Raw genomic sequence first — 13,371 nt, forward strand, 5'->3', positions numbered from 1 at the left:
TTCAAATGGCTCTGAGCGCTATGGGGCTTAACTTCTGAGGTCATCAGTCCCCTAGAACTTAGAACTACTTAAACCTAACGAACCTAAGGACATCATACACATCCACGCCTGAGGCAGGATTCGAACCTGCGACCGTAGCGGTCGCTCGGTTCCAGACTGTAGCGCCTAGAATCGCGGCCACACCGGCCGGCCCGTAAAATTAAAACCTTAAAAATATATTTAACTTTTTTATTGAAGACAAGTAGAATACAAGTGTATCATTTTTCGATTACTCTCCCTATAGTTCAACACATTTCTTCCTGTGCGTAGGAAATGCGCGTATTCCAGCCGCTCGTGCACCGCCCACTGCATCTCTTTAATGGAACGAAACTTCTTTCGTCCCATTGCCTTTTTAAGTGTTCCAAAGATGTGGTAATAACTGGGTGCGAGGTCTGATGATTACGGTGGATGTGAAAGAGTATCAAGGTGCAGGTCATCGATGGTTCCAAGAGTTGCACGGTCGAGCATTGTCGTGTTGCAAAATGACACCTGCAGTCAGAAGTCCACGTCGCTTTCATATTACTGCAGGCCGAAGCTGATTTTTTAACCTATTGGAATATGACTCACTGGAGACGGTGTTTCTCCTAGTCTTGTAGTGTTCAAAGTCAATGCCTCGTTCATACCAAAAGTGTGTCGGCAAACTTTCCCTGCAGGTGGCTGCGTCCGGAATTTCTTGGGTTTGGTTGGTAAGGAGTGGCGCCATTCCTTTCTTGCTCTCTTTCTTTCGGGTTGGTGGCCGTGTAGACGTGTTCCATCTCCTGCAATGATTCTCGCGAAAATCCCATCACCACCTGCTTCAAAGCGCCGCAAAAGTTCTTCACAGATGTGGCAGCGTCTCTCTTCCAGTTCTGGAGATAGTAGTAGTGACACACATCTTACAGACACTCTTGCAAAACATAAGCACTTCGTGAATGCCTAGTCGACCTGCGTGAATAACGTGCATTATATCCTGACCAGTCACCGATAGGTAATACAGTAATGGAGAAATAAGTAAATGTAAGTATTTATAAATAAAAGGTGTTATATTGCGAACAGCAGTAACAAATATTAGTCTCCTCGTAAAAAATAGATATCATTGTATACAAATGTTAACTGCAAAACGTATAAAAAGCAAATATCTTTCTCAGATTAATTTTATTTTTTAAAATTTCTTTATTTTATAAAACTTCTTCGAAAGCTTGTTAGCATTTATGATGGGATTATCGTTTACTTTTAGGCTACATGTGTCTTCAGCGCAAACGTAAATATCACTGAATTTGCGAGCTTGTTGAAAAAATCACTTACAAATGACCATGTGAGAAAAACACGATCTGGTATATACAGTCCTGCCCTATGCAGCGTCTGACATTCTGCTTTGTTAATGGTCATTGTGAAAGCTACTTTTATTGGTAACTGTTGGTGTTACAAAAAGGTACGGCCAAACTTTCAGGAAACGTTCCTCACACACAAATAAATAAAAGATGTTATGTGGACATGTGTCCGGAAACACTTAATTTCCATGTTAGAGCTCATTTTAGTTTCGTCAGTATGTACTGTACTTCCTCGATTCACCGCCAGTTGGCCCAATTGAAGGAAGGTAATGTTGACTTCGGTGCTTGTGTTGACATGCGACTCATTGCTCTACAGTACTAGCATCAAGCACATCAGTACGTAGCATCAACAGGTTAGTGTTCATCACGAACGTGGTTTTGCAGTCAGTGCAATGTTTACAAATGCAGATTTTGCAGATGCCCATTTGATGTATGGATTAGCACGGGGCAATAGCCGTGGCGTGGTACGTTTGTATCGAGACAGATTTCCAGAACGAAGGTGTGCCGACAGGAAGACGTTCGAAGCAATTGATCGGCGTCTTAGGGAGCACGGAACATTCCAGCCTACGACTCGCGGCTGGGGAACACCTAGAACGACGAGGACACCTGCAATGGAGGAGGCAATTCTTCGTGCAGTTGACGATAACCCTAATGTCAGCGTCAGAGAAGTTGCTGCTGTACAAGGTAACGTTGACCACGTCACTGTATGGAGAGTGCTACGGGAGAACCAGTTGCTCCGTACCATGTACAGCGTCTGCAGGCACTATCAGTAGCAGATTGGCCTCCACGGGTACACTTCTGCGAATGGTTCATCCAACAATGTGTCAATCCTCATTTCAGTGCAAATGTTCTCTTTACAGATGAGGGTTCATTCCAACGTGATCAGATTGTAAATGTTCACAATCAACACGTGTGGGCTAACGAGAATCCGCACGCAATTGTGCAATCACGTCATCAACACAGATTTTCTGTGAACGTTTGGGCAGACATTGTTGGTGATGTCTTGATTGGGCCCGATGTTCTTCCACCTACGGTCAATGGAGCACGTTATCATGATTTCATACGGGATACTCTACCTGTGCTGCTAGAACATGTGCCTTTACAAGTACGACACAACATGTGGTTCATGCACGATGGAGCTCCTGCACATTTCAGTCGAAGTGTTCGTACGCTTCTCAACAACCGATTCGGTGACCGATGGATTGGTAGAGGCGGACCAATTCCATGGCCTCCACGCTCTCCTGACCTCAACCCTTTTGACTTTCATTTATGGGCGCATTTGAAAGCTCTTGTCTACGCAACCCCGGTAGCAAATGTAGAGACTCTTCGTGCTCGTATTGTGGACGGCTCTGATACAATACGCCATTCTCCAGGGCTGCATCAGCGCATCAAGGATTCCATGCGACGGAGGGTGGATGCATGTATCCATGCTAACGGAGGACATTTTGAACATTTCCTGTAACAAAGTGTTTGAAGTCACTCTGGTACGTTCTGTTGCTGTGTGTTTCCATTCCATGATTAATGTGATTTGAAGAGAAGTAATAAAATGAGCTCTAACATTGAAAGTAAGCGTTTCCGGACACATTTCCACATAACATATTTTCTTTCTTTGTGTGTGAGGAATGTTTCCTGAAAGCTTGGCCGTACCTTTTTGTAACACCCTGTATAAAGACACAGAAATGGCATATCTTCAGGTAACAAAATAAGGAAAAAAATTTATAGTACAATAGATGGAAATAGTAGGATATGCATTTCCGGCGTTAGACACTAAGGAACGGTAAGGCTGGAGATGACAACGCCAGTACAGATTCGTTCATCTGGATCACGGTGACGCGCGACACGTGAACAGCGGCGCGCGTCGCAGACTCTGTGGCGTGCCCGCGTCGGCGCCTCTCGCTGACGTAACGTGCAGAGCGATACACGGGAGGAGCTGGCAGCTGGCAGCGCTCAGTCCGCCGCGGGCCGCGATGGCGGGAGCGCGCAAGCTGGTGATCGCGCGCCCATTCGGCGCCGAGCCGCTGCCCGAAGACTTCTGCCTGCAGGAGGAGGAGCTGCCGCCGCTGCGCGACGGGCAAATCCTGGTCGAGGCGCTCTACATCAGCCTCGACCCGTTCGAGTGGGCCTTCAGGCACCTGCACAAGGTCGGCGCCACCATGATCGGCTCGCAGGTACCGCACTCGATTCGGCCGTTCGCTTCCGAAGCAAAAACAGCCAACTTACGAAATAATAAATACTTTAGCAATATTTACTTCCACGACGCATTTCGGCAGTATGCCGCCATCGTCAGAGGTGTTAAAGTTACATGTGCATTACATTAATTTGAAGTATGACGAGGACCGAGTGAGGTGAAGCAGTGGTTAGCACACTGGGCTCACATTCGGGAGGACAACGTGAAACGTCCCCTTAGAAAAATTTATGAATGATGGTGCTGATAAACCTCTTACGTTATTTGATTTTCAAACAGACGAGCAGAACTGAATGTAGTCTGACATTTCTCTCTATACTTATTCCGATCAACACTAAACTAACACAATATTTTTAGCGCAACGCAATCTGACTTTCAAAAATCCCTACAAAAGAATGGCCGTGACTAAAATTAACCTATTCCTTTCATGAATCACTTACCTCACAAAAATCTTAGTTACTCGAACTACTGCAATACAGCGAGCGCCAACTGCCAACTAAATAAAAGATTCTAACTACTGACGGCACTAACTACTGATAGGCATAGTTAGCAAATGAAAGATTTTGATAGAGAACAATGTATTTACCTTAATAGTGTTCAAAAGTCATAATATATATATCAGTTCATGACATCCAGTCTTACAAATTTACTCTCTCTCATGGACACACGTCCAGATCATCCGCTCTCAAAACTCCGCCATCTCACTCCCCACATCCACCACTGCTGGCGGCTCACCTCCAACTGCGCGACACCAACAGCCAACTGCCCAACACTACAATAGCAAATTCCAACAGTGCAAACTAGCCACAGACTGCACACAGCACAGTCAGTGATTTTCATACCGAGCGCTACATGACGTTACCAACATAAAAACCTGAACAGCCTACTTACAAACGTTTCAAAGCCGCGTCAAAACCTGATTTAGGTTCCCGTGATTTCCCTAAATCGCCTCAGGCAAATACTGGGATGGTCCCTTTGAAAGGGCACGGCAGATTTCCTTCCCCATCCATCCCTTATCCATTGGGACAAGTGACCTCGCTATTTGGTGCCCTCCCCCCCCCCCCCCCCCAATCCAACCAACCGAGTATGATGAGGAATGAAGGAACCCAGTAAGTTGTCCTTAGAATCCAGTACGCTGTCCTCGGCAGAGTATTCAGAGACAGTGGTATGGTCAGGAACACTCTGGGGAACGGTGACAGGACCGCTGTCATTGTCTGTATGGCTTGTCTCTCTTAAAGGAGTCGTCAGGCGCTTTTTCTCTGGTGTTTCAACAGATACCTGCAATTTCTCCTTAGCATTGCATAGCTGGGGTCAACCCAAATACTGTTCATCAAGTCTTCAATGTGTCGCCCAGTGTCGACGGAAAGCGTCCGTTTGTCTCCCGTTGCAAATAAAACAGTTTTTAAAGCGGAATTTTGCTTGCCCACTCGATAGAGCGGTCCCAGATTAGTCTAGTGCGATATTCATTTTATCGACATGTATTCAAAGGATAATAAAAGTCGAAGAATAACCAGAACTCCACCAGCGTATGCACCGCCCTGGCCCGTGCTGACTGTTGCTGCAAAGCATGCAGCGCTACTGAGTCGCTGCTGGAGTATTGTTTATTCTTAAGCCCGCCCGGCTGGCCACGTGGTCTGATGCGCTGCTTCCCGAGCGGGAAGGCATGCCAGTCCCCGGCAAGAATTCGCCCGGCGGATTAGTGTCGAGGTCCTGCGTGCCGGCCAGCCTGTGGATGGTTTTTAAGGCGGTTTTCCATCTGCCTTGACGAATGCAGGCTGGTTCCCCTTATTCCACCTCAGTTACACTATCTCGGCAATTGCTGTGCAAACACTGTCTCCAGATGCTCTACCATGGAAATATTTGGGGTTACAGTCGTCTGGTATGAGGCGTTCCTGAGGGGGGGGGGGGGGGGGGGGGAGGAGACGAGATCCACTGGGGGCCAAACCGCACAATAAGCCTAGGTTCGGTTTGGGGCGGTGGTGGGGTGGGTGGACTGCTGTGGCCTGTTGTGGGGTTGTAAACCACTGAGGGCTAACGGCAGCACGAAGCTTCTCCGTCGTTTCTAGATCCCCGGTTTCAATACAAAATACACACACAATACACTGTTTATTCTTAGTGTTTTTACTGTCCTCGTTAATACATATTGATAAAACTAACATCGGGCTAGGCTAATTTAGGAGCGCTCTGTCGAATGGGCACGTAAAATCCCGGTTTAAAAATTGTTTTATTTGTAACCAAACACAAACCAACGGTTTCTGTTGTCGCTGGCCACCGCATAAGAGACATGATGAGGAGGCATTATTTGGGCTCACTGCAGCTAGACAATTCAAAATAAATGGAAGTCTGCAACCACATGGAGAAACTAAGAACAAAACTAGTTAGCGTCGAAAGCGCACTGCAGCTGACGACCCACCAATACAAATCAGAAAAGCACAGTTGAATAGACAGCATTTTCAGCGTCCACTGTCGACATAACATTTTGTTCTCTGGAATTAGCAACACCACGTTGATGTTGTAGTATCCAGTCCGAAGAGTGGTATGATACAGCTCTCTGTCTGTGTGATGTAGAGTGTTTCGATTCCACACGAATGCTTACAAAACAATCGTTCTGTCCGTGAACCACTTGCGACTGGAATAGGAAAGGGGAAACAGAGTGGTAAAGAATTGGGTGGATTGCGGATTGTGTGGATCGCAGATGATGCTAACGATGCAGCTGTTATGCAGGAATGATGAGGGTAGCTGCCTAATTCCACAACTTGACAACTGCATCAATCCTGCCTTGTTAGAGTCGGTGACCGAAACAATAACAGCGGTCCATATTAAGACCCATGTAGCATTTGACAACGAAAAACAAAATATGGTGCGTAAATTGTCACATAATTCCATCCTGTTCTTAAACATCTTTTGCTGTCATTTGTAAAAAAAAAAAGTCTTCCCTCCAATTGATGTTATACGATTGTTAGATTAGTACCCGTGAATATATCATATGTTCGGTTTTCTTTAAACTTTCCACTTATATAATGTCAGCAACACTGAACAGTTAATTTGCCTCTCCTGACCCAACTGCTATAACGCCATGGCGAGGCGACAAAAATACAGACCCACAGTATCAGCGACGAATGTTTATTGTTTGTTAAAATTACAGACCTCATAAAATAACCGCTACATCGATAATCGTGATCACCAAATCGCGTGATTCTGGCCGTTCTACACACTAGTGTGCTCTCTACGGATAAGTTATCTGCTATCCACAGGGAGGTAAGACATTCTCTGAAACTTCAGGCAAGCGTACTTCGAAATCACGGCCTTCTCCGGCTAACACGCTTTGTCATTTCCGTTCTCATTGTTCTTTAGCTACTAACACCAACGTCGCTCTCGCAAGCTCTGCCAAGCAAACAGAAAAATAGAAATTAAATTCCTCTGTGCTGTGATGACACACAAGAAACATTAAGATTCTGCACCATTAGTCGTCTATAATTACAAATGTCATCACGAAGTCCACTCAGGATCTCTTGAGCTATCTCCTCTCAGTACTCGAAGATAAGAGGTCCGCCTACTGCTTTCACACAATCTTATCGCACAGGCAGCAGTCTTGCATATTAATCACGGCGTCGTTGTCTTTCCAACTTCTGTTTCAGATGTAAAGTCAAAATTTTGCGTTTTTAGTTCTCTTGCTAGCAACTACTTATTTATCACATGTTTGCAACACTTAGCTTCGCAAACAAAGCAAACCGTAACACTCACGTTTACAACAAAATTTTGTAGGCATGTCATTCCATTAATGATACAGATTACGTTCAAACAGCTTAACCATCCACAGTCTGGTGTTTCCATAAGAACTGGAAATTTTTTCCTGTTGTTGCCATTTAAGTAATGCAGTCATCAATCCGTGTGTTTGTAGGAAGAAATGGTTCAAATGGCTCCGAGCACTATGGGACTTAACAGCTGTGGTCATCAGTCCCCTAGAACTTAGAACTACTTAAACCTAACTAACCTAAGGACATCACACACATACATGCCCGAGGCAGGATTCGAACCTGCGACCGTAGCAGTCGCGCGGTTCCGGACTGCGCGCCTAGAACCGCGAGACCACCGCGGCCGGAGTAGGAAGAACACCGTGTTTTACTAAGTATGATCCCAACTGAGGTGATATGCTTCTGCCGTCCCGCGACGTACGAACTGCTTCGGCCGTCTACTGATAGAGTGAACTACAGTCTAAACTGCGGTCCGAACAACGATGGAAATATATTTTCTCACAGAAAATATAAACTGCTAGAAGAAAATAATCCTAGAACCAGACTAGAACCTAATCTTGGACCTGAGGCGGTGCCTGACAATTCTATCATTCCACAAGTGTGTTAAATGTTTCGAAAGTAAACACAGGGCATTCCATATACACCCAAGTTCATATCGTGTCGCCTTCCTTATGTAAAGTAATTATTCGACTGTTCATCTTCTGTAATGGTAAAAAATAATCTTTTCTCTCAGATATATTATCCGTGTAGAAATTAATAGGATATAATTTTATTTGTGAAGCCAAACAATCACCTCTCAAGTCTCAATGATTGTTTGGCGCGCTGGCATTCTCTGTGCTGAATAATGGGGATGGTGTCCTCTCTTCAGTCGGATAAGAAACAGCAGTAACACTTTTTTCCTTTTACCTCACGAAAACACTTCGAATCCTAGTAAATGAATGTTTTTTGTTATCGGAATGACCGGAATATAGTAGAAAAACACGGTCTAGTCGCATGATGGGACCACCACCTAATTTCGAAGTCAAGGTGGAATAATCACTCCAGGTGGCAGGTGGTAGCAAGAGCAGTGGAATGTATACAAAGCGTGCAGGGGGGGGGGGGGGGGACGCCGAAAACAGTGCAGTCGCTGTAGTACGAAGGTAATCCCAAAAGTAAGGTCTCCTATTTTTTTGTAAGTACACAGACCTGTTTATTTCTACAGTGGTTTACATCAGTTTACAGCTTGAAAATTTAGGCATTTTTCGACATAATCACCATTTCTGTCGAAGCATTTTGTAGACGCTGTGGCAGTTTCTGTATGCCCATGTCAGACCAGCTCACCGCCATGCTGTTCGGAAAGTTATGAGCTGAATCGCTTTCCGGCCAAATGCTCTTTTAATTTACGGAACAGGTGATAGTCACTGGGCGTCAAGGCAGCACTATAGGGTGGGTGGGTGATTATGTTCCATTGAAACTGTTGCAGGAGAGCAACGGTTTGCCGAGCGATGTGTGGGCGAGCGTTGTCATGGAGAATGTGTACGCCCTTGCTCAACTTTCCTCTTCTCCGGTTCTGAATTGCCCGTTTGAGTTTTTTCAGTTCCTCACAGTACCCGTCAGCGTTAATTGTGGTCCCAGTGGGCATAAAGTCGACCAACAATACCCCATTCCGATCCCAAAAAACGGTTGTCATGACTTTACCGACAGACTGTGTTTGCTCGAATTTCCGCAGCTTTGGCGAAGAAGGATGCCACCACTGGTGTGATTGTTGCTTGGTCTCAGGTGTAAAGTGGTATGCCCAGGTTTCGTCACCCGTGACAATTGAGTCCAGAAAGTTGTCCTGCTCGGCTGCAAGGCTGTGAAGAAATGCGCGAGAAGCATCAACTCGTTGCAAGTGGTCCTCAGTCAGCATGCGTGGCACCCACTTGCGCATACCTTCCGGTAGTTCAATGTTTCCGTTAAAATTCTGTGAGCGGTGCTGCGGGAAACCTCAGGAACCAACGTGCAGAGATCATCCAGGGTGATCCGCCGATCTTCACGCATGCTTTGCTCAACCTTCAACACTGTCTCCTCAAAAATTGACGGTCTCCCGCTCCTTTGTTTGTCGTGAATTTCGGTCCGACAAGCTGCAAACTCTCTACACCACTTACGAACATTTTTGACATCCATGCACGACTCACCGTACAATTCCATCAATTGGCGGTGGATTTCAATCGGCGCAGTGCCCTTTGCGTTCAAAAACCGAATAACTGCGCGCAATTCGCACTTGGCGGTAACATCCAACGGGAGCTCCATTCTCAACGGCTGCCAAGCCAAGACTGAGCGCCTCAGAGCGGCGTGCGCATGTTTACACACAGCGCGTGAAGCACTCTTCATAACAGTGTGACCAACTGCCACACAAACAGAGTTCTGTACTTATTACCCTTTTAATGCGGACACGGAGTGTCCAAAGGGCGTGATCGTTGGCTTTCGGCACAAGGGTGGAACCATTTCCGAAACGGCTAGGTTTGTAAACTATTGGAGTGCCGTCGCGGTTAAAGCATACCGTGCATGGCAAAAGGGCGCTATCCAAAACCGGCACCGAAGCAACTGTGGTGCACCGCGGGCGATAGAGGACAGGGGTCAACGACGGCTGCAGAGATGTGTACGGGCGAACAGACGTGCAGCATCTGAGCATCTGACCGCCCAGATGAACCATGGGGGCTATTAACAGTATCTCCTCAGCGAACGTTCAGCGAACGTTTCTGCACTGGGTCTAGGGTTCATGCACCCATGGTGATCGCTGTTCGGTGGCGACGAAGGATCGGAATTGACCGCCAATACCCCAACTGGACGTCCACTGAATGGCGACAGGTTGGGTTTTGAGAATACTCACGTTTTATGCTCCACCGGACAGATGGCTGTCGGCGTGTACAGCGTGAAACGTCTGAAAGCAAACACCCTGCAACAGTCGTCGGAAGGGTCCAGGCCGGAGGAGGGAGCATTATGGGATGGCGAATGTTTTCCTGGCACTATCTGAGCGATATCTTCACGCAGTCACAATGGATCAATGCAAGTATGCGTCTATTCTTGGGCCCCATGTCAACGCCTGCATGCAGTTTGCTTTTTCCTCGGTGCGACGGCATCTACCAGCGGGATAATGTAACGCATCACACAGCTTGCAATGTTTGTGTGTGGTTCAAAGAGATCAGGACGAGTTACCGTACTCCCCTGACCACCAAATTCCCCGGACTTAAACCCAACCGAGAATTTGTGGGACCACCTCGATCGCGCTGTTCGCTCCATGGATGATCCTCAACCGAGAAACCTAGCGCAATTGGCCACGGCATTGGAGTTGGCGTGACTCCCATCCCTCTCGGTACCGTCCAGAACCTCACTGACTGCCTTCCTGCACGTCTCACAGTGGTCCACGCAACAGACCCTATAGAAGGCAAATCGGTGGACGTAGACAGCGAAGTACCCATGGGATGGACAACAGGTCTGACACCTCAGGAGAAGAAGCTACAGACACTGATCATGGCAACGATTCAGATATTGAGGCGTCTCACGTCGATGACCCATAGTGGCAACTTGCGTGACAGCACGAATGGTCCGGAATAACCGATACCAGGTCCACGAATCTAAAAATACACACACATATTAATAAACAACCAGCACCACAACTGTACTTAGGTGCACATTAAGTAGCACCCCCATGTCCTGCAATCGAGAAGGAACTTAAATTAGACACCCCTTTCAGGAACCTACGCCTCCTTGTGAGCTGCGACACACGACCTGGACGGAAGGATCTTAATTGTGGTCCCTCGTAGCAGAGCCCAACCCGATGGGTACATTAATGTAGACACTGGACTCGCATTCGGGAGGACGACGGTTCAATCCCGCGTCCGGCCATCCTGATTTAGGTTTTCCGTGATTTTCCTAAATCATTCCAGGCAAATGCCGGGATGGTTCCTCTGAAAGGGCACGGCCGACTTCCTTCCCTAATCCGATGAGACCGACGACCACGCTGTCTGGTCTCCTTCCCCAAGCAACCAACCAACCATTAATGTAGATCGGGGAAAACCGCCGTCCAGGCTGGGTCGTTTGCAGAGCCGGGAGATGCATATCCTTCCCATGCATACTCGCATTTCTCTCTTACATATCCATCTCTTCTACACCTCTCCTCGTCATGTAATCTCAAGAGCAGCAGACCTACATGTAGATAGATGTAGATACAGATAAAGAATCGAGAGTGGCAGCCTACTATCCCTGAAAAGCCATAAAGAGGTGCACATGTCACAACACATGCTTCTACATCTACATCTACATGATTACTCTGCAATTCACATTTAAGCGCTTGGCAGAGGGTTCAGCGGACCACAATCATACTATCTCCCTACCATTCCACTCCCGAACAGCGCGCGGGAAAAACAAACACTTAAACCTTTCTGTTCGAGCTCTGACTTCTCTTATTTTATTTTGATGATCATTCCTACCTATGTAGGTTGGGCTCAACAAAATATTTTCGCTTTTGGAAGAGAAAGTTGGTGACTGAAATGTCGTAAATAGATCTCGCCGCGACGAAAAACGTCTTTGCTTTAATAACTTCCATCCAACATCGCGTATCATATCTGCCACACTCTCTCCCCTATTACGTGATAATACAAAACGAGCTGCCCTTTTTTGCACCCTTTCGATGTCCTCCGTCAATCCCACCTGGTAAGGATCCCACACCGCGCAGCAATATTCTGACAGAGGACGAACGAGTGTAGTGTAAGCTGTCTCTTTAGTGGACTTGTTGCATCTTTTAAGTGTCCTGCCAATGAAACGCAACCTTTGGCTCGCCTTCCCCACAATATTATCTATGTGGTCTTTCCAACTGAAGTTGTTCGTAATTTTAACACCCAGGTACTTAGTTGAATTGACAGCATTGAGAATTGTACTGTTTATCGAGTAATCGAATTCCAACGGATTTCTTTTGGAACTCATGTGGATCACCTCTCACTTTTCGTTATTTAGCGTCAACTGCCACCCCCCACACCATACAGTAATCTTTTTTAAATCGCTTTGCAACTGATACTGGTCTCCGGATGACCTTACTAGACGGTAAATTACAGCATCATCTGCGAGCAGCCTAAGAGAACTGCTCAGATTGTCACCCAGATCATTTATATAGATCAGGAACAGCAGAGGTCCCAGGACGCTTCCCTGGGGAACACCTGATATCACTTCAGTTATACTCGATGATTTACCGTCTATTACTACGAACTGCGACCTTCCTGACAGGCAATCACGAAATAAACTTCACCGCAATTGTAAATATGTAAATATTAACACCACCATGTCAAACAAGTAGTCAGTAGCATCAGAGAAGTAACTTAAAGTGTGAAACGTCCCCTTTGTAAAATTAATGAATTACTGAGCTGATAAACCTCTTACGTTATTTGATTTTCAAACAGCTGAGAAGAACTGAACGTACTCAGACATTTCTCTCTTTACTTATTCTGATCAACACTAAACTGACACACACTATTTTTAGCGCAACGCAATCTGACTTTCAATAATCTCTACAAAAGAATGGCCCTGACTAACAATAATCTATACCTTTCATGAATCACTTACCTCACAAAAAGCTTCGTTACTCAAACTACTGCAATATAGCTAGCGCCAATACTGCCAGCTAAATAAAAGATTCTAACTACCGAAGGCACTAATTACTGATAGGCATAGTTAGCAAATGAAAGATTTTGATAGAGAACGAACATTGTATTTACCTTAATAGTGTTCGAAAGTCATTATATATATATATATATATATATATATATATATATATATATATATATATATTCATGACATCCAGTCTTACAAATTTACTGTCTCTAATGGACACACGTCCAGATCGTCCGCTCTCAAAATTCTGCCATCTCTCTCCCCACATCCACCACTGCTGGCGGCTCACCTCCAACTGCGCAACGCTACGCGCTGTTCACATCCAGCTGCCCAACACTACAATAGCGAATATTTCAGCAATGCCAAACAGCCACAAACTGCACACAGCACAGTCAGTGATTTTCATACAGAGCGCTACGTGGCGTTACCAACATAAAAACCCAAACAGCCTACTTAC

General features: G+C 46.0%; 1 protein-coding gene across 1 annotated transcript in view; it reads left to right on the forward strand.

The window, feature by feature from the left end:
- Positions 1 to 3,313: 3,313 nt before the first annotated feature.
- Positions 3,314 to 13,371, forward strand: part of LOC126137588 (prostaglandin reductase 1-like) — a 40,965-nt gene continuing 30,907 nt past the window's right edge. Inside the window, exon 1 of the mRNA XM_049915216.1 lies at positions 3,314 to 3,517. Coding sequence (XP_049771173.1) covers positions 3,317 to 3,517 — 201 coding nt within the window. The 5' untranslated portion in view covers positions 3,314 to 3,316. The remainder of the gene's footprint in view (positions 3,518 to 13,371) is intronic.

This window comes from Schistocerca cancellata, chromosome 1 (assembly GCF_023864275.1).
Source record: "Schistocerca cancellata isolate TAMUIC-IGC-003103 chromosome 1, iqSchCanc2.1, whole genome shotgun sequence".
Lineage (NCBI taxonomy): Eukaryota > Metazoa > Arthropoda > Insecta > Orthoptera > Acrididae > Schistocerca > Schistocerca cancellata.